Below are 24,983 nucleotides of genomic sequence, written 5' to 3' on the forward strand. Positions count from 1 at the left end.
TTTATTTCTTTTTTTTTTTTTAAATAAAGATGTTTGTTTTAAATATATGTTTATTGATTTCAGAGAGGAAGAGAGAGGGAGAGAGAGATAGAAACATCAATGATGAGAGAATTATTGATCGGCTGCCTCCTGCACACCCTCTATTGGGGATCGAGCCCACAACCTGGGCATGTGCCCTTTACCGGAATCGAACCTGGGACCCTTCAGTCCACAGGCCATCGCTCTATCCACTGAGCCAAACCGGCTAGGGCGCAAACTGTCCCTTTCTAATCAGTTTCCTCCCCCATCCTCCTCACAGCCACTTCAGTTTTTGTCTTTTTAATTTAAATTTATTTTTAAAAATAGGTTTACATGTATGAAATCTTGGGTTTGATGTTCTGATAATATTTTCCCTCCAAGACATATGAAAATGAACACATACTATTAATATAAGTAAAAATGTATTCATTAGCACCATCATGTGTAAGCCCAGGGGTGTGAATGTTAAACTTTGGGAAAACAGGTCTCCATTCCTGCCCTACTTCAGCCCTTCTTACCTCCTCCCTGTTCCTTGAATATCGTGTGTACTTGCCCAGGAAGCCTCCTCACTGCTCGTTTCTGCCAGCAGTGCTCTCAGTTGCTTCCTCTTTTATTTGTGTCCCTGTACTCCATTGCACACACTTGTCCCATTGTCTTATGGCTGTTTTCAGAGACATTTCCCCCACTTGCCATTGAGAGAGGGAGACCTTTGAGGGCAGGGGCTGTGAAATCATCTCTGTTTTTCAGCCCCTGATGTTCAGTAGGTGTTTGTTGAGTTGAGATAGAATAACCCTGAGCTAAAGTAAAATCTGAGTCATCAAAAACCACCTGGGAAATGGAAGGGACTATTTTTTTCCCCCATCTGGGAAGTGCTGAAATTTTTTCTTTTTCTTTTTTTAGTTAACAGAGGAAGATAACTAGTATACTTCTCAAATAATATACATTATCGGGGTAGAGTCAGCCTAGCAAACCCCCAAGTACACAGGCAAAAGTGAAGATGGGACAAAGGGCAAATGCTCTTTGGGAGATTATAGGTCAAAAAGCAGAACAGTGAAGCCCAGCTGGGATTCAGAAGTGCCTGAGACTGGCCTCTGCTGTTTCCAGTTATCTGAGCCAGTGTCTTGTCCCACGTAGAAGCCTTGGTTCAAGATTTCAGAGAAACTGCCAGCTAATCATGTGAGTTTATGACACATTAAAAATCTAAAAATCCTCACCCAGATGTGACCTTCACATTGCCTTTAGTGGTCTTGTGTAATTTTCATTTTCTTGCTTTTCTCCTTGCTGTTAGCCTGGAAGTTCTCCTAGCATGGTAACTGGTACACAGTAGGTATTCAGCCAGTATTTGCTGAGTGAGTGGATAAAAAGGTGTTAAAAGCAACTTTGCTTAGTATGTAGTTCCCGATTTGATAACTTCACCTTTAGTGCTCATAATACTTAGCAGTGATAGAAATGAAGGCATAAAAGATTGTATTACTTACTGGTGGTAATCCCATGCTTTATTTTTATCTGCAAAGGTGCATATTTGGAGATTATACCTATGTGTCAGCAGAATAGTGCATTTTGAAAATGTGGACATTCACCTGATGACAAGGCACCAGCTAGAGGTTGTTTGGGTGGTGATGAATTGCACGAAGCTATTCCTCCAGATTTTTTTCCTGTTGTTTAGGCTGGTATCAGAAGTAAGTCCTGGATGCTGGTTATTACCCACAGGCTAGCTGGACAGGAAACAAGTGATAACCACACTGATCTTTTGAGTCCATTTTCCAGTTAAGTATAAGGAATTGGACCATAGCACTTGGATTATGGTGTTAGCTTCATGGGAGTATGTTTCTTGAAAATTGCTAAAAGTGCTGAAATAAAAATAGGTTGTGTTTTAGGGTGGGGAAGGAATTAAGGAAATGAATCTGAAGATCATCCTGTTTCTTTGTAAGAAGGAATGTTTTCATTTGGCCCAGTGAGAAATTTAAACTCTTAAAGATTATCATTCATTAAAATGGGTAGAAGATTAATATTTAGCCTGTCAAGATTAATACTGTTCCCTCTTTGCACTAATTGTCAGAATCTTGTGCGAGGGCCGCTGAAGGGTAGTGGTGTGCGGCAGGACCCTCACATCATAGGGAGATGATTCAAAGGCAAACTGTCCTGCACCCTCTGGTATCGACTTGCAAATTAGCATCTGGAATCTAATTAAACAAGCTTAATGAAAGTAGCAGCTGAATGCTGCTGGAAAAGACAATCCGCTTTCCCCCCTCTCTGGTACATATTCTGTACTATTGAAGTTGGTCACCAAACAAATCACGTGAGCACAGTTAAAAAATTAGCATTTATTTGAAGAATAGAAACTGTTTTTCATTCTGTTATGCATTTGGCATGCTCTGGCGTCCCATGAGAGCCATGCCACAGCAGATAGTGCACAATATTTATAAATCCATGACAGGCAATAATAGCAACTTGAAAAATTCTTTTGCTAGAATCTCAAGTTGAGAGCTGCCAAAAGCTGAGAGGATCAGATCTGCAGTGGCAGCTGCTGTGCCCTACAGTTAGAATTCTAGACTTTGAAGATGCTCAACTTAAAGAAATGAAGACTGCAGGCTTCGCCAATTTTTGCAGGTTTCTAGAGCTCTGGCTCTCTGCCTTTTGAAGATGAGTTGCTGAAGCTTCTACCACTGCCTGAGGCGTGCTAACACCAGCAGGATCTTTTTTCCCCTAGTCTTAGTGTGTCTTCAGTTTTAAGTAGCACATGCTTAGTCAATGCCAACTGTTATGGTCCTTTCTCTGGTGCAGTACGGAGGGATGAGCTCTTACCCTATACCCTTTAGAGAGACGCTACGAAGATAGATGGTGACGTATATAAGTGCCACTTCAGCTGTCTGATTTATGGAGTCATATTTCATCACTCAGCAAGAGCTGGCCTCTAGAGAAGCCCTTATAGATTGCTAAAGACGTGCACAGCCTTCGCCCTAAAGACTTGTGGTTAGATCACAAACGTGATGCCAAACACCTAGCTACAGAGGAAATAGAATTAATCTGTCATTGCAGGCAGCTATAGATCCACTTTAAATAATGAGAGAGTTGATACTAATATGGTACCCTGGCAGCAAATCTTAGAAGTAACTGTAGGTTTTTTGTTTTTAAGTCCAGTAATAGAAAGACACTGAAGTTATAGATTTCTTTGTGCTTTGCAGATGGACAATCGTGTGAGAGCTCAGTATTATTTTGATTTAAAAAACTCACAAAGAATCTGTTCAGTTTGGCACAGAGATTGCTCCTAAAGGAAAACAGAGTATGAGTTCAATGTAGTCGGATGGAAAGGGGCACGAGAGGTCAGGAGGTAGAGTACTGGGCTGTAAGTCTGTTTCCACTGTACTTCCGCATGACTCTGGGCAAGCCACGGTCCAAGACTGTCCATCTAGAAGATGGGGACCCAGAGACCTGCCTGCAGGTTGCTATCAGGATTAGATGTGGTCTGTAAAACACCTCATGTGGTGGCTCACACAAAACTGGCTCTAAAATATGGCAGCTGCTTCTGTTTTCTTTTCCAGTAGTAGGATAGAAACATCACATAGCAACATGATTATTTGTAGTTGCATCAGGCTTGGTGATTTATAGCGAAAATAGATATGATTCTTCTTTCCCATCTGAAAGCTTAAAATCGGAGACAGACCTATGTAGTGGTCATAATGACAGCGGAAGAAGCCCTTTTAACACCTAATACCGGCTGTGGAAGGACTTACTATGGGGGCAAGGTATTGAAAACACAGTAATCATAATAGCTGATGCTTGTTGAGTGCTTCTACTGTGTCAGGCTTTGTTCTAACAGCCTTTTCTGCATTATCTTATTTACATTTCAGTAGTCACGTGAGGTCTGTACTTAGTTATCCCCATTTTGTAGAGAGAAAAATGAGGGTACGGTGAGGTCACACAGCTAGTCAGTGATGGACTCCTGGTTTGAACCTGGTCATCTGACTTTAGAGCCCTCTGATGTAATTGATCACTGTGCTGTTCTGCTTTTTTGCTAGGCCTGTAATTCTTTGACAGCAGAGTGTGGAAGACTTCTTATTCCAGGGCAGCAGAGATGTGGGCTCCTTGGTCTGTTCCCTTTCTCTGATGAGGGCTTGTGGAGATGGCAATAACTACACAAGTGTCAGAGGAAGTTCACATACCTCTGACAAGCGGCATTGGAAGAAGACCAGGAATAGAAAGGTGCAAGGAAGTTAGATTTACAGAGATAATGGGAAATAGAAATAAGTCATTTGGCTATGGAAGATACTTTTTCTTCTTCTTTGAATTCTAGATTTGTTTTCATTTCTTAACTGTCTTCTAACCCAAATATCCTGTGGTTGCTTCACACCCCCCCCCCAAAAGTTTTTAAATATTCTTTACAAGAGAGCTCTTTTTCTCTAGATAGGTAATGTTCAGTTGGCATAGCCCTCTTCAAATTTAGTAATGAGACCAGGAAGTCTTTAAATGTTGGTGAATGGCATTTGTCCATTTGAGGCAACTCATGAATAACTTCAACGAAAATAAAAAAATAAGCAAGGCTATCATATTTGAATAATGAGGTGCTCTTTTTTTCCCAACTGCCAAAACTTTTTAATCTTTGTCAACAATTGTTCTGTCCTCCGTCTTATTTAGGTTGCATCTGTGCGACTCTGAGCTCAGGAGCCCTGACAAGCGGCATATGAATTCTGTATTCATTAGTGATCTTGATCCAAATGCCTCTGTCCCTGCCATGGGGGCTCAGGTGTGGAAGCTGCTGGCTAATCCCACCAGCTGACATTCAGAGGTTTAATGACTCCATAGGAAGGTGACCACTTGCTGGGAGGTTTGCTGACGGAACCCACGCAGCAGACAATGGAGATCAAGGAAGACTATCAGTGTTTAGCCGAAGCACCTTCCTGTGCAACTTGAACCCTGTTGGCATCAAGCAGAGTTTTAATAAATGCAAAATTAAAAAAAATAATCTGACCTTCGATAGCTATCATAACAATGATTTTTCTGTCTGTATTGATATTGATGGTGTTTAAGACAGTTTTTCTTGTAGCACTTTAATAGGTGTCAGTTTAATGAGCTGAACTTGACTCACTTTTGCAGATTTTTAGATTTTAAGGTTATGTTGGTCTGGTTAATATATCCATTTAGGTGTGTTGTATGTCTGGGAAAAATCATATAGTTAGAACCAAAATGCATTCTTACTAAATGCTTTTAGGGATTTATGCTGACATTTTTATTTATGTGATCTCTAGCTTTTACAAAATTACTATTAGAATGTGAGTTCTTGGATTGACTTGTGACATGTCACTAGATGTTTTGACCTTTTTAAGGTCCTCTAGTCTAAAAATGTTGGATGTCTTATTATTTAGTAACAGCTTCATTGAGGTATAGTTTGCACCATACAATTTACTTAAAGTGTACAATTCAGTGATTTTTTTAGTACATTCAGAGTTGTGCAAATATCACTACAGTAAATTTTAGAATATTTTCATCACCCTCAAAAGAAACCCATACCCATTAGCAGTCACTCCCCATATCCCCTGACCCTCCCAGCCCTAGGCAACAACTAACCTATTTTTTGTGTTGAAACACTTGCCTATTCTGGACATTTCTCATGGTAGGAGTCATACAATATATGGTCTTTTGTGACTGGCTTCTTTAACTTACAATATTTTCATAATATTTCATCCATGTTGTGCCATGTATCGGTACTTTATTTCTTTTTTTATGGCTGAACAGTATTCCATTGTATGGACATACCGCAGTTTATTTATCCATTCATTAGTTGGTGGACATTGGGATTGTTTTCATATTTCAGCTATTAGGAGTAATGCTGCTATGAACATTCGTGTACAAGTCTCTGTGTGGATATATATTGTCATTTTTCTTGTATATACCTAGGAGTGGGATTGCTGAGTCATATGTTTAACCTTTTGAGGAACTGCCAGACTGGTTTTCAAAGCAGCTAGGTCACTAGCAATTTAAGAATTCTAATTTCTAACCCTCGCCAACACTTATTATCTGTCTTTTTGATTGTAGCCTTCCTGGTGGGTGTGAATTGGTATCTCTTTGTGGTTTTGATGGATTCCTTATTGGTAAGACTAATGTAACTGTGGGGCTGTTTAGATGGAACTGTTGAAGCACTGGACACACTTCTTTACACACTGGATTTGGGCAGTAATTGAATTGGTTGCTCATTTGTTTAGATACTGAAAGATCCCTTTTAGAGGCTCTCCCTGAGGCTGTTCTTGTCATTTGATTTTGGTCCTAATATACCTGCTTATTGGCTTTCCTTAAGATCTGCAGCATTAACATCATAAATTGTATCTTCATTTTTGGATCAAAAATGTATTAATTTTCTCCTTAGTTGTATTAAATGTAATGCATTAATTTTTAGAGATGTCAGAACCCAAAGATAACATTTCTGGGGCCCTGATTAGAATTATTCTTAGTAGTCATATCCAGTGGAGTTAAATAGTTAATTTTAGAAATGAACAGATATTAAAGATGGCACTCATTTTGTTAAGTGGGTGATTTGGAGAATTACCATTGACCTTTAGAATAGATATTAATGAGAAGATCCTGCTGATGGTTAAAGCTTCTCACCAGCATCAGATATTTTGAGTTGTCCTTCTTTTAAAAAGTGAATTTATTCTCCAAAATTTGAACCCACTGGTAGGCCAACTTTGGAGAGGCAGAAGGAACTTCTTGCTCACATTTTCATCTTGTGGTGTTTTAGAAGGCAGATGGAAGTTTTGTTTTTTCACCTGATGCTTCAACAGCAAGACTGCTCTCTACCGTAAGAGTTTGGAATTTAACATGTAATTGCTTCTCTCCCTTTGGTTTTCTAGGATTCCTTAGTCTTCCTTGACTTAGAAATATCCACTTAGATGTCTGTTCTCTGGCCAAGTCTGTGTCTTCCTTGTCATGGTGGTGGCTCATTATCATTTCTACCCTTGCCATTGTATTCTGCCTTTGATGAAAGTTGAAGTTCAAAGTGGGATTTTTGGGTAAGGAGGTTGAAGGAAATTTTAGAAAGTTTGTTCTATTTTTCCTGTTTAGTATCAGGAAGCAAAAGGGGATTAGAAGGGAGGAGGCCAAGAAGGAAAGATATAGTTTACCAAAATCTGCAATGAACTGGGAATGGATTCCTCCTGGTGCCTAGGCTCTGGAATTCAAGAATCAACAAATCTTAGGAAAGTGACCTTGTATAAAATTTGAAGGTCTCAATTTCCAATTCTTTGAGGAGTAATGAAAATACTACAAATGTTATAATTGACATAGTTATTGACTTTGAGAATTCATTGATTTTTTTCTGCCAAAAATATTTCTGTGCAAATTTTTCCCTGTCTTCTACCCTGCTATGTAAATACTGAGTTCATTTTTTTATAAAGTCAATATGTAATCAGCAGTTACTTATTGGGGACCAACAGAATGCAAGGCATTGCACTGGGTGCTGTAACCCAGAGGTAGTATTGAAAGAGGCCATTCGTTCTGTCTGGCGGTGGAAGGTCCTTATACAGCCATATGCAAAGTAGATTGAAAAGAAGGGTTTATTTGATTCTGTAGTAGATGGGTAATTATTTGTGATGCATTTCTTTGGAGCAGGTGTTCTATTTGAAATGTTTTCACTTTACATATTCCCTGTAACTGTGGAATGTAAGGGAAAATATACCATATAAGAGAAATATTTCACAAAGTATATTGCTTGCTGCACCTGTGGCACAAATCCAGCAGGCAAAAATAACTTTTTTGTGACCAGAGACTCTTTAATCAGAGAGTCAAGAGCTAGATTCAGGGATGATGTTGAATAGAAATAAATGTTTAGTGACTTTCAACTGTACAGGTAGAATTAAAAGGAAAATATTATTTCTATATTCTACATCATGATATCAAAGAGAAAATGGACTTTCCCCCCATCTCTTACCAAATTGAAATGCCTTTGCTAACTTGGGTCTCAGGGTCATAATTTAAGGCACTAAAAATACTCCCTCTTTCTAAGTCATCTTTTTTTGTATTCAAGCCAAGCCAAGATCTGGAATGTTGTAGCTCCTTGGGAAAATAAATAAGAAGTTCCTTTATTCATCGATTTCATTCCATTCTAGAAATCTCATTTTGTAAAAATTTTGAATCACAACCACTTACTGAACAATGACTTTTCATGGGAAGAGAAGGGACGACCCCCCCCCCCCCTTCCAATCCCTGTATTTCATGTCAAAAGTGAGGCTGTGTGTCACAAATCCAAGAGGTCATCTGTGGTTAGAGGCTTGCAAGGTCTTGAACAATGGCTTTTCTGTGTTTCTTGTATACAGACTAGAGAAACGGAAGAAGTGAAATACAGGATTGAGTGTAACTGGATGGCAGCTTAGAATCTTATAAGTTTTGCCTTGGCAGGTAATTTGGCATAAATTGTTAATGTAAATCTGGGTTAGTGGTGAAGACGTTATTTTAGTAAAAAAGATAAACTGCTGATTAATTCAGCATAGAACTCAATTACAAATTGAAAGTGTCTCTGCGGGACTCCCGGACCCTAAAGACAGCAGATGTTGAATTGATACTCCAGCATATTTCACAGTGGTATGAAATATTAACATGGTTTATTATACTTGTGTGGTGTGCGGTATCAGAAAGGGGGAGGCGGGGTGGGGGGAGGGCATGTGGGTGTGCAAAGCAGCCAGGCATCACACATTTGCTAATATACACTGAAGTGCTATTAAGAATTTTAGGAAAGTTTCTTCTTATTTTTAAAAAAAATCAAATAGCTCTGTGGAAATATTAAGTTTAAAATAACATTTAGGCTAAATATTTAAATGTGGTAGCTATATACGTTCACATTGTACATGTAAATGAACATAAAACAAAAATAGTAAACTTACTAACAATTTTTAAATGGTAAGTGGGACCACTGCCTATAAGAGTAGGGGAACTTGAGGGCTTGAACTGTGTATCAGTGAGTTAATTGTCAGCTTTCTGCGCTGGAAAGTTTTCATGGGCTGCTGTACTGTTTTTACCTTCTGATCTAAAACATATGGTAATTTCAAAATGCCCCTATAATTTTCACTGGCAGAGAAGTTTCATTTCTAGCCAAAGAAAAAAGGCTTCACAGTTTTCATGTATCTGTATTAACTCAAGGGGGGAAAAGTCAGCAAATTTTATATATCGGAAGATCTGAATAAATGGAACTGCCAATATTTGAAGGGCTTGGCAATTCGTAAGAGGCATGAGAATAAAGTTGGCTTAGATGAGATATTTCAAAGCCATTACTACTATTATGACAGTTATTTTTTTGCTTCACAGCCTATATCAAGTCTAGGTTTTGCTAGCCGAAGTAAAAACAGTTCCAAAAATAGCCAAATGATTACGATAAGAACTAATACACCCTGGATACCCTCTCCTATTATGAAGGTTTTTTTAAAGTGCCTTCTCAAAGATTTCTGAGACATAAAAATTTGGCAAAGGCAGGTCAGTGAGCAAAGAAACCAGAAGTTTCTTGGTACCCACGCCACCAGAAGAACATCTTTTATATCCCATTGGAGTGGCCTTTAAGGCCTTGATAACTATTGTGAGGTGGTGGGCATTCTGAGGCATGAGGGTGCCACTGCGTTCCATTCCCCGAGTTTAGTGATCTCCATCTGGGTGCCAAGCTCTGTGACTGGTTATGAGACATGGTCCTTTTCTTAGAGGCATTTACAACCTAGAGGGTGGACAGGTCCACAAACTATGGAAATTATGGCATGAAAAGTGCAGGAGAACAGTAGATAGAAGGAGGTGTAGAGGTAAGAAGAAGAGTTGGTGGAATCTCTCTGTGGGGGTGGAGGAGGAGGCTGTAAGATGGCCTCAAAGAGCATGTGACTCCTCGCTTGAAATTTTTCTGTCTTGAGTTTGAGGAAGGAGTGGAGCAGGGAGGCTGAAGAGAAGGAGAAGAGACCATTCTAGACAAGGGCATCAGGTACAGAGGCGTGGGGGCTCCTCCTGCTCTAACTTTGTCAGTTGTGTAATCCTGGAAGTTTGGACCGCTGAACATATTGGGAAATATGAAAATGAAACTCCAGACAGTGTCTGAAGTTGTCTAGGTGGTCATTTCCTGAGTCAGTGTGGCCTTTTAATTAGCATCTGCTCTTCAGTGTGGAATAAGGCCGAGCTTAGCATCCCTGTCCCTGCATGTGAATATTTAGTTTAGAAAGCTGCCACGTTCCATTAGAGATGGTTGTGTTTCGGCAGTGGGTGCAGGAGCTGTATAGACTTTTCAGATGTCCTTTGAGATTTACGTTGCCGTGTAATTGGGAGATGCTGGTACTTAGTGTGTTGTGCATGGCAGAATGTGAGATTACCTGCTGTAATGAGACCCCAGCAGCATACCCAGGGAAGGCAAAGTTTTAACCTTAACAGATAATGTTACTTGTGGGTTTCTGGGAGGTAATTTATACCACTCTCCCCTAACCCTGAAATTCTGTAGGAACAAAAATAAAAACATGGTATGAGGTTGTGCTAAATAGATATTTTAAAATTCCACCTAGTAATACAGGTTTTTTTTAAGTATTTGCAGTGAACATTGTATCCGCAGGATGCAGTCACACTTGTAGTCATTGGCATTCTGTCATAATGTTGGAATATTGTTTTTCTGAAATTGGGACTTCAATGATGTCAGAATATTAAAAAGATTTAAGGACGCATTATCTTTGATTCAGATACATTGGTTTCTTCTAATTCAGATCAGTTGAATCGGGGTGGTAGAGGAATAAAAAGGGTGTGATGGAAAGTGTGGGCATGGGCTTTGGAAGAAGTCTGGGACTGAAGATTGATTTTTGCCTCTTGTGTAACCCTTGTAACCCTAGTTTATAAAATATAAAACTCATTGGCAAACAGGCTCAGGTTAGCACTTGAAGGGGTCGTTTGGCGAGCCGTGTTTGTAAATTGCAGTCTGGCTTAACAGAAGTTTGCTCTCTTATCCTCTGGCCTCTTTGGACTCTACACTCTCCGGGCCAGGTCTGTGGCTGTTCAGACTTTGTCCCCAGTGGTTAGCACAGTGTCTGTGGGGAGCATTAGTGTCATCAGTGAATGCTCGCTGAACTGAACTGACCTTACACTTCTTTCAGGGGTTTTATATCGTTTGAAATTGGCTTCATATGTGGCCATCTTGAAACTTCCTAGACCAAGAGTGCTCTGTACTGCCTTGGGTCTCCTTCCTGTCCCTCCTAATCCTCATGAGGCTGCAGAAGCGGATCATGCAATCTAGTGTGTTCCCCAGCATAGCCTTCCCCGCATCCCTGCGCTCCACAGTGGTTTCCAGCCTCCAGCCCTTGGAGTGGATGGGCTCGGTGTGAACGTGGCGCTTCTTTATTGTGTGACCAAGGAACAAATTCACTTCATTTCCCCCCTCTGTTTCCAGGTGATAACCTTTTCAGCATCTACAGGAATATATTGGCAGAGTTATCCCACTGACTGAATTGTTTTATGGAGGGAGAGAGAAATATTATTAAGATCTTATTACTACCTGGGCAGCTTGGTTTTCATTTGGAGGATTGTTGAACATGTTTCTCACTTTCTTTAAACCCAGTCTTGTTTTTTCTCTCTGATTATATTTGATTCAGTGCAGCCTTGCAAATATATATTATGTACACATATGCTGTGAGCGCTGATTTCTTCTCCTTGTGGAAAGCAGTATGTTCCTATCTCTCTTGGTCCTTTTCCCTCTGGAAGCTTAGGTGTTTTTCCTTCTAGTCATTGTCTCAGAATCCAGCAAAACCTCTTGTCCACCACTGATTTTCATGGTGGGATAGGAAGACATAGGCTTTGGTGATGCCAGGCACTAAGTTGGCATGAATCCCCCACTCCCACTTACAGCCGTGTGCCTTTTGGTGCATCAGCCAACTTTCTAGCGCCTCAGTTTCCTCTGCTGTACAGGTGGTGATTATGAGGATGAAATAAGGAACATAAGTGTTTGGCTAAACCCAGGGATGTGGTGGGTGCCTATGTTAGTTTCTCACATCCTTGCCTCTTTCCTTCCACCCTAGAACTTGCTAACAATTCTGCTTGTAAAACCTGTGTTAGGGGCATTCCTGTTTTTTTTATTCCTTCCAATAGACCTTGGATAGAAGCATTATCCCCATTTTCCCAATGGGCAGTCTGTGGCTCAGAGAGCTAAGTGCTGTGTTCATTAGTGACCCAGCTCTCCTGGCATTTCTCATTCTGTGTGCTCTGTGACAGCCTTATGTGGCCCACTGTGCCTGGCAGCCTTGGACATCTCCTCTCCTAGCCCTAGGGTTGCAATCTGGGACAGGCCAAGTTGGCCATGACTTGGTTGGCAGTTCCTGGTTCATGAGCACCCCTCCCCATCCCTGCTGAACACTCCTTAGATCACCCTGCACTCACAGCAGGTTTTCCCTCATTATTTGCATCACCCAGATCATGGGCGCCATAAAAAGCTACCGAGGAAAGAAATGACAGCACCATCTACCTTAAAGACATAGTCACTAATTCACTCCTCCCTTTGGGCACACCCAGCAGCAGCTGCACCTCCATTACACCGGACAGTTCCCGGGTATTCACACAAGTAGACTGTGTTTACCCAAACGGTTCAAGCCAAAAACAAAACTCAGATACCTTTGTTTTTGTTGCACAGCCCTGTTTAAAATAATTAAATTAACTTCTCCCACTGTAAGATACGGGTTATGGGACACATCAGGTCTGCTGCACGATACAGGGAGCCTACTGCGTGGAGGGGGGGACTGTTTTAAACACTTTTTGAGCTCTTTAAATTTTATCCAACCGTCAGCCATGAATGACTCCTTCAGGCCCAGCATGTCTTCAGGCCACCACCAATTACTGGGTTTAAACCTCTCCTCTGGAGTGTCTGTCTTTGAATGCTCTGGTTCCCTGGTCCCTAGTGGGGACTGATGCAGTTTTGAAATTACCCCTTTTTGGGTAATTAATTTGTCTCATAATTAATTTCATCTTTTAGTTTGGTAAAGCTATGAATACATTTGAAGTTGATGTTTTATTTGTTTCTGTGTTGATGTCCACACCCAGCACTGTGTTAGCTGCCTGGGACAGAGATGGAGATGGTGTGGCTTTAGTCCCCCTTTTAGAGACCCAACTCTGGTCACAGCCAGACTTTTATCTGCTCTGCTGCCGATCATCAGAGCAGTAGCAGATCAGAGTGATAAAAGATAATGCAGATTTTCCCAGATGAATTTGGACTGCTTTCATTCTATGTGAGTAAAGTCCTTAGTTTTCAGTAAAGGAGCAAACTGTTATGAAATAAATATCCTCCGATGTAATAGCAAGTAGGAAAATTGATGAAAGTAGTGTGAGAGGTGAGCTATGATGCCGCCCACATCCTTAGTCCCCTCAAGCAAAGGCAGGAGGGCCACTGTCCCGACTCCTGGCTTGGCAGTGGGAGGGAGGGCAAAGGGACCCTCTGCAGTGCCCTGAGAAACAGAGCCATGAGAGCTCTCTTCCTCGTGAAAAGGCGGGATATTTCCATCTCAATCCCCTTAACGTCAGCACCTCAACTACGGAAATAAAAGATATTTTCCCAGCATATAACCAATTTTTTTTTTAAGAATTAAAAATATTTTAGTTACAAATTGATTATTTAAAGTGACTTACCATATATTTGTATTTTCACATTCCAAAGCTGTATCTAAAATAGTACGTTAGTTTTTTAGTCAAATGCGTATTTCATATTTTGTAAGTAAGGCACTGTTCAGAATGCATAACTGAACAGCTGGATGTAGAAGGTTTATTTAAAGAGTATTAATTTGATGCTGAGCTGTCCAGGGTGCCCATTGACTAGGGCACCTACACTGTACTCTGGTGACATTCCCAATCTAAAAATCACTTAGTTGAGAAGAGAAATTCGATTGTACTGTAGACGAGAATAGTGTGGAAAAGTTTCTTTGCGGTGCTATTTTGGACCTGCACCATAGCGGAGGCCAAGGTAATCTATCAGTTTGTGAGTGTCTACAAAATGCAACTCTCCAGATAACAGGTTTAAAGTAAAGATTTAATACAGTCTCCATCTCCTATGATGTTGCAGTGACAGTTTAAAACTCATTCTCTAAATCTCAGCAGACTTTATCGCTAGCAGTGGGCCAATATAAAGTTTAATAGCATTACAACACATAAATCATCTTTTAAAGATGCTGCTAGTAGCTCCAATATTAAATGCAGACAATCGCCTGTGTTATAAATAATTTATCAAACACCATTTCAGATTAGCCTTCCATGCTGAGTTATTTATTTTAGCCTTTTCTGTACGATTCCTAAGGCACTTTTTGAAAGATCCATTACTGGTCAGTTTAATGAACTTGGGGGTCTGTTTTGTCCCCTCAAGCACTCGGGTACAGCTGTGGTGACCATTACATGGCCGACGTGGACCTCTTTGTGCCTTTTACAAGTGCTGCCCATTTGTCATGTAGCGGTAAATGGAGCTGCACATTGGAGTCCAGGGACACATTGTGCGATGCAGTGATGGAGACAAACAGATAGCTCTATAAAGTGCTGCTTGTCACAGCTGACTTGTAGTACAGTACATCACTCTTATTGTAATCTCATTTAAGAAGCAGGGGTGGCCCGCGGGACTGATATTCCCAGTTAGTTTGGTCTTTGTAGCCATAAAGCAGGAAGTGCTCCTTTTATATTCTCTGAACTTCAGGGAGTGTGCTTTTTGCTTGGATTAATTATTACAGGAACTTCTCCATGGCACTGGGTGAAGATTTGTCAGCACGTTTGTGTGGGCCGCCTCCTGGCCTGGGCTGTAGTGTGGCTGTCATTGCTTAGAGATAAACTGTATTTCTAGGAGCCCTCTGGCTTGCTTGATTAAATAAGTTAGCATTTATTAAGCAACAGCTACATGCCAGACACTATAGTAGGTGCTTGTCATACTTTATTTCTGATTCTTGCAGCAGTTTGTGAGGGCTCCTAATTTATCATCACTGTATTACAGAGGAGGAGGGTGAACCCAGAGAGGTGAAGTGACTTGCTCAAGGTTGCACAGCAGTAAGTAGGAAACTGGGGATTCAAATCTAGTCGGTCCACATCTGCCAGATTACCTTGACCCTGGGTCCCCCAACTAACTTTCAACCACTAGGGTCATGGTGATCTTTTGCTTGAGCGTTTCAAAATAAAAAGAAGCTATACCATTAGCCTGGGAGATGTTTCTGGTAGCCAGGGTGAGTCCTCCTGGTCCATCTACATACTAATCCAAGTTCCTCTGTGACTAGCAACATAAATCTGTGAGCAGCTGGCTGAGGAGGATGCCGACCTGGCAGTGGGAGAGCATCCCACCTGGGCCTGACAGCTGGGGTCGTGGGCTCTGCAGGGCCCTTGTCAGAGCCCTCTGTCACAGCTGTCCCCAGTCAGATGATGCGCAGGACTCAGGTCACTCTGCATCTTCCAAGAAAGGGAGGTGCAGTTGCCCTCTGAAGAATGAATCCCAGAGGAGGAAACAATGCTTCTTGCCCGTATTGTGGGCCAGAGACAGATACAAATGTGGTGTTTCCCTACCTCTTGCTTTTTGTTTGTGATTTTTTTGATAGTTTTCCTAAATAGTTGGTAGCACGTGTTAAAGACAAGAGTTGTTTAATTGTGAAATTCTACTATAAACAAAACACAGTATGAATATGCCCAGTAGCACATTTGCATATGTGTCTAGAATTCTGGGAATGGAAACCCTGTGGTGAAAGACAGTATTCGACGCGTGAAGCAGTTCCTGGGACATAGTGGGTGCCTGTAAATATTTGTTGAAGACATGAACTATGTAAGTAGTGGGTGGACAGCAGAGCCTTGTTTGTGTTTTGAGAGGGCTTTGATGGGGGTGGGGCTATGTGAAATAACACTTTGGATCTTAATATTGATCTTTGTTATATGACATTGTAGACATGTTTATTTAGGTGGTAGTCTGTGGGCAGTTTGTGAAACACAGTGCTCACCGCCCCCCTGGAAATGACCCTCAGAGGAGCTCAAAGAGAAATTGGCAACCACCGTCCTTTTTTTAAACTTGCCCGAGTTCTGAAGATCCCTGGTGATGGGGGAATGACATACCCTTAATCAGGGAACTGCTGTCCACTGTCCCCGACATGCCAAGAAGCCCCCAGCCCAGAACTGAGACAGGTTACTTGTGAGCTGGCGTGGTGCCATGGCATGCCGGCCCTGGAGCCTGAAGACCTCTTTTACTATTTACTAGCAGTTTGACCTTGGGTGAGGTCGGTCTCTCTCTCTCTCTCTCTCTCTGCCATAGTTTGTGGCAGCACCAACCTCAGAAGAGGGGTGGGAGCAGGGATAAAAACCATGATTGTCGAAGTGCCTAACTCAGCACTTGGCACATTATAGTAGTGCTCAATAAAATGTAAGGTTCATAACATTTTTGAGTCTGGTGTATATGAGGAGGGTAGGACTGGGGGAAAAAGTAAGGGACTTGTGAGATTCCTTTTTCCTTAAGGAATTATCTTCCCTAAAACTGGTGGGGAGGAAAGGAATTTAAAAGGTGTTATCCCAATTTTTAAAAGCCTTTATTTTACACTTAAATAATAGCACACATGATAATTTTATGAATAAAACTATACATAATATATCTTAAATGTGCACATTTTTAAGTTTTGTAAGTGTATCTACTGACAGAATATTTGTAAAATAGAGGAAGGCTCACCTACAACTCAGCACTGTCAGCATTCTGGTATCTGTGTGCCCGGTCTAATTGATTGACATTAGATATGCATGCCTAATATCATGTGTGTATTTCAGTTTCCTTTAAGTCTCCCTCATCCCCATCCCCAAATATAAAATAATTTTAACTCCAGTCCTAATTGCTGCCAGCAGGATTTGTGACATCCACTAGGTACTGTTGGCTGGCTCCAGGCACCAGCAGCAAAAGCAGCAATGACAAAGCAAAGGAAATAATGCAGCAGAGAAGAGAAGGAAAGTAGAGATGGTAGGTCAGGAACGGGGAATAAACAGGATGCCCCTAACACACGCAGGCATGCATGTTCAGGATTGTTTAATAAGAAAAACGAGTTGGAATGAGGTTGCATTTGTTAAGTTAGTGGTTGGCTTTTGCTGTGTGTCTGGTAGCATCAGCAGCAGTCATCTCCTCTAAGATGCTTCTTTATTACCACCTTCACTAGTTTCTGGTAAGGCTTAGGCCTCATAGGCTGTTGGGAGTCCTGGGAGAGAATTCCTGGTTACAGGATCTTGTTACGGGGCTGTATTGTGCAAGAGAATAACCGACTTTGGTGCCCCACGTAGGAGCCAATCAGAAAGTGAATAAAACTGGTGGAATAAAGATCAGAATGACACCCTGGCCTTTGTTGCTGGGTTGCTGAGGATCCCACTTCTGGCAGAGCCATCTCCATCCTTCGCTGAGTCTGTAGAGGGCGCTGATGACACTGGAATCCCACTGTCTGGCTGAGGGCAGGCAGAGGAGCAGGAGTCCTGAGTGGTCTTTCAGATCTCACAGCTTGAAGTCAGAGAATTTGCCCATTGATGGTCTCAGGCTAGAATTTGGGATGGGGAGCCTTATTTCTCAAAGGATGTTACTGTATGTGCTCTTTAGTTTGCATATTTATGGACTCTCATGTCCTGGTGGGTAGGGAAGGGGCTGCAGCACAAGTTAGAATCTCTTCTTTGGGAGATTGATTCACTTTTGTCAGATTGCTTCACTTTTGTCATTGTTGCATAAAGAGCTCGAACTTGGTGTTCCCCAGGTCCCACCTTGCTTTCTCCTGCCTGCCTTCTGTTTCACTGCCCTGTTTTATGAGTGCCCGGTGTGCGGCCTTTCCTTCAGCCCTCTCTGAAGCTTTGCTGACCCAGCCAGTGTTCCCACCGCTCCTTCTGTTACCTGCTAGCCATACATTGTAGTTCCTTGGGTCTGATGTCCCCACTAGACTCCCAAGTCCCTACAGGGCAGGGATCTCTGGGTCTTCATCCATCTCTGCAGTCCTAGCTCCCAGCACAGGACCCGGCATGTTGTAGGCCTTCTTGGGTAGGAAGTGAATCAAGCTATTTTTTACCAGTAACTGTTGGGAACTTAGACTTGCTTCTTAAAGGAAAAGTAGGAGAAAGAGTAATTCAAGGAAATGAATCACTTCAATGAACATGTAGGCTCGTTAGGGAGGTGATAGATTCTCTTGGGCAAGAGGTCCCACACTTGACTCTGCCAGCGTTTCCCCAGAACTCTCATGTTTGGTGTTACTTTTCCCTATGATACTGACTTTCTTCACTGTGTTATCAGGAAGTATGTTCCAACCATTGTTGGATATTTTCAATCAGGTGTTAGCAAACTACAGCCCATGGGCCAAATTCATTCCACTGCCTGTTTTTGTTAATGGTTTTATTGGCACATAGGTACACATATTTGTTTACATGTTGTCTTTGGCTGTTTTGTGCTATCATGGCTGAGTTATGACATATACTATATATTCACAAAGCCTGGTCCCCTTACAAGAAGAATTTACTGAGCTCTGGTAAGTTGCTCTCCGTCTACCCTCAGTTATGTGGTGATTGGCCTGAAGCAGTGTGTGGAAGAGGGGTGCATGCATAAAAGGTTTGAAAGGCCTGGGTCCCGCACTTACCAGATGAGGAACCTGTGGCAAATCATTGAGGCACTTTGAGACCTTTCCTTCATCTGTAAATGGGCATTGGAAACAGTGCCTGCCTCCAGGTGAGTGTGCGCACTGCTGGACATCGTTGTTGCCATTCTCTTTCTCAGGAGGAGGAAGCCAAGAAGCTGGTGAGCGAGGCCATTGCAGCTGGCATCTTCAATGACTTGGGGTCTGGAAGTAACATTGACCTCTGTGTCATCAGCAAGAGCAAGCTGGACTTCCTCCGCCCGTACTCAGTACCCAACAAGAAGGGGACCAGGTGAGTGAAGGAGGTGCAGTTCTTCCCGTGCCCCATGGCTTCCGTGGCCACCCTTGGCCTCTCCGTGGCATCTGGACAGAGTATACTTTTAATATTTTTATTGATTTCAGAGAGGGAGAGAGAGAAACATCAGTTGGCTGCCTCCTACATGCCCCCCACTGGGGATCGAGCCCAAAACCCAGGCATGTGCCCTGACCTGCAATTGAACCATGACCTCCTGGTTCATAGGTTGACGCCCAACCATTGAGCAACGCCGGCTGGGTACAGAGCTTTCTTGCTTCTTACCCACGTTAAGTAAATCCAGTGTCCCCAAACCAGCCTCACACAACAAACCTTTGAGTCATTTGATTTATGATTCTGGGCTGCTGTCAGGTATAGAAAAGTGATTTAATTTGTAAAATGTTGATGGGAGAGGTGGAGTGAGACCCACAAGAGTCCTGGGTGGAGGGTTGGGGGAACAGGGTTGAATTACCTGCTGTTTTTTCTGTGTGAAATTCAGTGTGAAATTCTGTGAGAAGATGCATTTTTCCCGGGGAACCGGTCCGTAGCTTTTCTCCGAGTGGTGCGCGTCCTAAGAGGGTATAAACCACTGGTTAAGAGTCTCTGAAGCCCAGCCATGGGAGCTAACAGGTGTTTCCGACTCCTGAGGGAGCTGTGCCAGTTAGCCTGTGGCATGTGCTGAGCCGCACCGGGTCTCATTGGTGCAGCCCAGGCTCAGAGCGGGGACAGGTTGATTTGCTGAACAGAAATGCACCGTGTCCAGCCCTGGTGGCTGGTGTGTGCAGATGAACCACTATTTGCAATCCCGCATGGTTGTCCAGCTGCTTGACCATCCTGTGTCTCCTGACCTCTTCCTGGAGCCTGAGCAACTCAACGTGTGTGTGGCTCCTTGAGCACTGTTTCCAGCTGCATTCATCCGAGGATAGCCAGCACATCGCCTTCTGGAACGCTTGCTTTAACTCTGACTACATACACTCAAAACCCAGATCAGGGCTAATTCACAAGGAAAGACTAGGACATTGAGAACCAGCAGGCACTCATTGCAGTGTGTGCTCAGCATTGCAGAAACTCAGTGTGTTCTTGATGGGGTTCAGCAGCAGAGAGCTCTGGTTAGGGGTTGGGGAAATGCCATTACCTGGCGTGGTGACTTTGAAGTGATGGAGGTAGTGTAGGTGCTCTCCAGTGACCCCACACAGTTTGTGGGAACTTTAGCGGAAGAGGAGCAACCTTTCAGGCCTGAGCTGTGTTGGAAGCAGGCTTGGCCGAGCTCTCTGAAGTGGGAGCAAGTGCCCCTGCATGACCCACTTCCCTGCTGTTTGCAAGTTGCAGCACGACCTGAGCAAGTCCATGGTTATCCATCCAGACTGAATAGTGTGCTGGTGAGGATTCTGGAAGGCTCGTGTGAGCCATTGAAAAGTAGCACTTGTGGCGGGCAGAACCTGTGCTCAGCGCAGGAGTCCTTGTCCAGAGGGAAGTGCAGCAGCGGCACATCTTACTCCCGTGGGACGCAGGTCAGGTTTATAAAGGATTCTGTAAACTCGCGAGTACAAACAAAAGGGCCCCTTGGCTAGTTGTGAACATCCATCCAGTGAGTGGTGTGAAAGGGGCTGTGGCAGGTGTCAGTAACCTGCCTCTGGGTGGCGCTGCTCCCCCCTTGGTGCCCAGGCACTGCAGCAGGTGCTAGGTGGCAACAGTGCCTACTGTGGCACCTCACTGTTATCTTTTCTGCCAGTGGCGGAGTGATGGGGGTACTGCCTGGGTTAGGAACCTCTCCCAGAGTGGACAGCCAGGGCAGGGCAGAGCCTTAGGCTGGGGTAGGCATCCTGTGCCCGTTCCCTGTGGACCTGGCCCTGCACATGCCCGTCAGCTCCTCTGCTCTCAGCCCTCGGCAGCCCATTCTGCCGTCCACTGTTGCTTACGGTAGAAGCCCTCCCTGCGCGCTTCTCCCAGCAGGCTCCTCTTGTGTGTCCAAGCCTCCAGGCGCTGCAGTTCACATGCTTTGGGTACACAGGAGCTGAGTGGGGCTCTGACTCCACACCACAGGGGAGGGTGGGGAGCGTATTGAAAGGTGCAGGCGCAAAGGAGTGTGGAGGGATGGTGAGGTGCAGCAGAAATAAAGGCCAGCCATTCTTTGCTGTGCAAGTTCTTGAATTTATACAGAGCTCCGTCACATCGCCCTCTTTTCTGCTTCCTGCTTTCTGAGCACAAGTGTCCATTTGAGAGGATGGATTTTCGAGGAGCACGTGGTCATGGCACAGCCAGCAGCGTCCTGTAGTTCCTGCCAGGTTGACAGAAATGATGCCAGGGCAGACCAGAGGAGCAGTTGGATTTGTGTTGCTGTGTGACCGTAATGTAATTCCTGGCCCCATCACGAGGACCAGCAGTTCAGATACGTTCTTACAGACTGCCTTGCGTCCAAGAAACCTGTCAGATTCACTCCAAGATAGTGCTGGGTGTGTCCCAATGGAGACCCACCGTGTCTCTGCAGGGGACAGTTCACTTTTTCTTGGGTCTTGAGAGTGTGGTCTAAAGTGAAAGCCCAGAGTCTGGCTGTGGTCATTTTTATATTGTTTATGCTTCCAAATATTCCTAAGTGTTTAAGGAAACAGGTCAGCCTTGTTGCCACACCAGAGAAGGGTGGTGGCAGCTTAATGGAAGGATTCGCTCCTGCTGGTTACTGAGAGGTGCTTTCTGGAGGATGAAGCTTGAAGGCAAATGACCAAATGTTCTCCAGCATTGCCTGGGGCTGGTGAGGTGGGAGGAAATGTGAGTGCCCACTAAGTGCCTGGTGCTCTGCCTGATCCTTCAGTAAAGTGCATCCTGTCTACTAGTGTTCCTGTTGTGTAGCTCTTGAGAACTGTGGAAAGTGAGTTGAGTCCCCCCAGGATGCAGAGCTGGAAATCAGGAAAGCCAGGATCCCAGTCCCAGCCTCTGCCTGCTTGAGTACTCGCCCCTCTCTCCAGCCCTTGGGATCTTAACTCTTGGCTGTTTTGTGTTTCTCACTAGGTTTGGACGGTACAGTTGTGAGAAAGGGACCACTGCAGTCCTCACTGAAAAGGTCACTCCCCTGGAAGTCGAGGTGCTGGAAGAGATAGTCCAGACGATGGACACTTCCTGAATGGTGTCAGTGGATGGCTGGTTACTGCTCTAGAAGATGGGGGGCAACAGAGACCCCCCCCTGTAAGACATTTATTTCAGTTTGCTGATTGAGACCCAATAAAAAATGGAAACCAAATTGGGGCTGAGGTCTAGGGGCTGTGTGGTGGTTTTTTTAGCCATTAAGGCCCATCGACCTGGCCTCCCCTCAGGACATTAATCCTTTCCCAAGTGGGTCTGTGTTCAGGTGGGTGTAAGAGCAACGTATCCCTAAAAGCAGACGAGGTTCATGTTGGAGAAGTCAGATAAGGTGACTTTGCTTCTTCAGGTGAGCCTTATGAACTTACCCTTGTATTAACTTCCCTTCCCTTGGGGTAGGGTGGTCCCTGGGTGTTCTCTTTTTAATTTTTTCTTTTTTTTAGGATAAGGCAGCACAACCTTTCCCCCCAGCAGCCAAGTAGGAAGACAAAGCAGGTAGGTGGACAGCCTGCTTGGCCATAGCTGCGGGAAACTGGTCGCACTCTCAGGCAAGTTTCAGGGAAGTCAGAGGAATGCTTCAGGATTACTGTTTGTAATAAACAGGATACACTCATTTCACAAACACTTAGGCCTGGTGACTGGTTGAAATTGTACAGTCCTAGAGGCAGAGTGGTTCTCCTGACACACAAAGCAAGTTCTGTGTCTGATGCTGATTCCGGAGAGGGAGACGCAGGAGGGTCTCGGAACTGTAAGCAGACTCTTTGCAAAACACCTGTCTGGAATCCGAAAAACTTTGCGTGGCCAGTGCTGGGGCCTTGGCTCTCCTCAGAGAGAGCGTGGCTGTGTGAACCGTTCTTGGGCCAGCCTCCCAGGTTAGACTGCCAGGAGTGGGGCAGGGGGAACAGTGGAATTAGTTTAGGGCAGCAACTTGGCTGATGACTGTCAGAATTATCTGGGAGCTTAAAAAAATGCCGGGATTACTCAGGATGTCTGGGTCCTGAGAAGTTGTGTTTTTAAAGGTGCCTCGAGGAATTGTGCTTCAGTGTAAAGCTGTTTTAAAACTATTCCCGAATCATACTCATTCACACAAGTAACCCCTTCCCCAGTTTTATTTCAAACATAGAGGACAATACAAAGCAAAGGTGGCATCTGAAGAAAATCTCTCAAACCTGACAGTGTTAACAGTAGGACAGAGGTCACACATGGAAACAGAGCAGCGGCCCAGCCCAAGTCCTTTGTCGGGAGCTCGGTCAGGTCAGGATGCATATGGAGGGGCGCCTGTCCTCTGTGGAAGGCGGAACTGTCACCAAGTCAGTGGACAACAACTTGGACCATTTGAGGATTAACTTGAGTATAAAGACAAAATTCAATCTATTTCTTTCAGAGCTTGAGTTTTCCTTAAGTTCACATTTATAAATTAGTCTTCACAGTTAATCCTATTTGGGAACAAGAAATAAACACATTTCTAGTTTCCTTGACATAATACAGTTGTACATTAATTCTTGATTTACGTGGTCCATGGACTTGAGTTCTGTGAAAGGGTGAGGGCTGCCATTTTTTGGATCATCTACAATGTGCTAGACAACTTGCATATTTTATTTCAGATGCTGACAGCACCCTGAAGGTAGGTATCATTAGTCCCATTTTACAGATGTGGAAACTAAGGCTCAGAGAGGCTGAGAAACTTGCCCAGGGTCATGATAGGAAGTTACAGAACCAGGACTTACACAGAGAACAGCCTGAAGGCATGTTTTATATTTATAGCTTTGTATCCCTTGCTTCCGTCCCACGGAAAATGCTTAACACTGATCATTAAATGAACTGACAGCACTCCGGCAGGTGATGAAGTACCTGGCAGAGAGCAGGTGTCAGGAGAGGATGGCTAGGCCGGACTGCAGGGAAGTCACGCCTTTCAAATGCTGTTTGTCTTCTGAAGCTCTGTGCCAGGTGCTGGTTCTCATCCTCATTCATCAAGTTATAAACGTGGATAAAAACATTAGGAAAGTCTTCACTCTACTTATTTAAAATATTATGTCCACTTTATCCCTTAACAACAGAGTAAGTTAAGCACACAGCTTGACTGAAATGATTCTAAGCGCTAAACGGAACTTGCTACAGCCATTTTCAAAGGCTCACTACAAATCATAAAGTCCCACAATTCTGTTAGCATCAACCTTGACCAAGTCACGGAAGGAATTACCCTAAAGATTCACATTGCAGGGGTGTTTCATGGCTTGCTGAACCACACACCCTGTTAACAACCCAGCTGAGATTGTTCACAACAGTTTAAAGAAAGGACTTTTGAATTTGACCACCGGTGATGTGACCAGTGCCCCTCCCCCCCAGCTGCGGTGCATTCAGCATCTGTTGAAAGCTGGCCCCTGGGGAACCTGCGGAAGCCTCTCGTCTTAGTGGATCTAGGCTACCAGGTGGCCGCTTTGGAGAGAAGACCCAGGTAAGGCAGAGTGGTGCTGGCTCTGACAGGCACGCCGCCTCCACGTTCAGGTGCTTGAAGTCCACACGTGCATCTGTTTGGCAACCTGGTGCACATATCCAATGTCAGGTCTCTGGTTGGGGTCGGGGTAGATGCACATACTGACCAGCTCTCGTAACTGCAAGGGAGAGGACAGCTTGTGTTAGTCTTAAGAAAGCAGCCTTGCTGAGGCTCTGGCAGCACTATCTGCATCATGTAGCCCTCAAGGCAGCTAGGGGTGAGCAGTGATGCTAAGAGGCTAAGTGATGGGCACACTGTCACAGCCACCGCGCAGAGCCAGGGCCACTCTCGGCCTTGAAGGCCGTGCTTTAAGACCCTGAGAATGGTTGCCCCAAATAATTTTTGAAGTTTCAACTGTGCACACTGCTAGGCAAATCTGTGTGTCTGCTGTCAGTCACGCAGATGCCCGAGCCAGAGGACAAAACTGAAGGCGAGGGCTTATTGATCATAATAAATGCATTAACATGCAGCAGGGCTGCAGTCTGCACACCCCCTGGCCTCTATTGTGCTCATGAAAGACAGAGCTTTTAATTACACAGAC

At 43.8% G+C, this 24,983-nt stretch overlaps 2 protein-coding genes across 10 annotated transcripts in view; one reads left to right on the forward strand and one right to left on the reverse strand.

Moving 5' to 3' along the window:
- Nucleotides 1–22,122, forward strand: part of PSMB7 (proteasome subunit beta 7) — a 55,280-nt gene extending 33,158 nt beyond the window's left edge. The window contains exons 7-8 of one of the 2 annotated variants that reach the window (XM_005881526.2): nt 18,722–18,873; nt 21,880–22,122. In XM_005881526.2, the coding sequence (XP_005881588.1) occupies nt 18,722–18,873; nt 21,880–21,991 (264 nt within the window). In that variant the 3' untranslated portion in view covers nt 21,992–22,122. Of the gene's footprint in view, nt 1–18,721; nt 18,874–21,879 lie in introns of those variants that run through there. The other variant, XM_014529386.1, reaches the window with a different exon arrangement.
- Nucleotides 22,123–23,042: 920 nt separating this feature from the next.
- NEK6 (NIMA-related kinase 6) overlaps nt 23,043–24,983 on the reverse strand; it is a 64,877-nt gene continuing 62,936 nt past the window's right edge. For 7 of the 8 annotated variants that reach the window (XM_005881520.2, XM_014529384.1, XM_005881525.2 and 4 more), the window contains one exon: nt 23,972–24,560. In XM_005881520.2, coding sequence (XP_005881582.1) covers nt 24,450–24,560 — 111 coding nt within the window. In that variant the 3' untranslated portion in view covers nt 23,972–24,449. Of the gene's footprint in view, nt 24,561–24,983 lie in introns of all 8 variants that reach the window. The other variant, XM_014529381.1, reaches the window with a different exon arrangement.

Source organism: Myotis brandtii, unplaced genomic scaffold (genome assembly GCF_000412655.1).
Source record: "Myotis brandtii unplaced genomic scaffold, ASM41265v1 scaffold68, whole genome shotgun sequence".
NCBI lineage: Eukaryota > Metazoa > Chordata > Mammalia > Chiroptera > Vespertilionidae > Myotis > Myotis brandtii.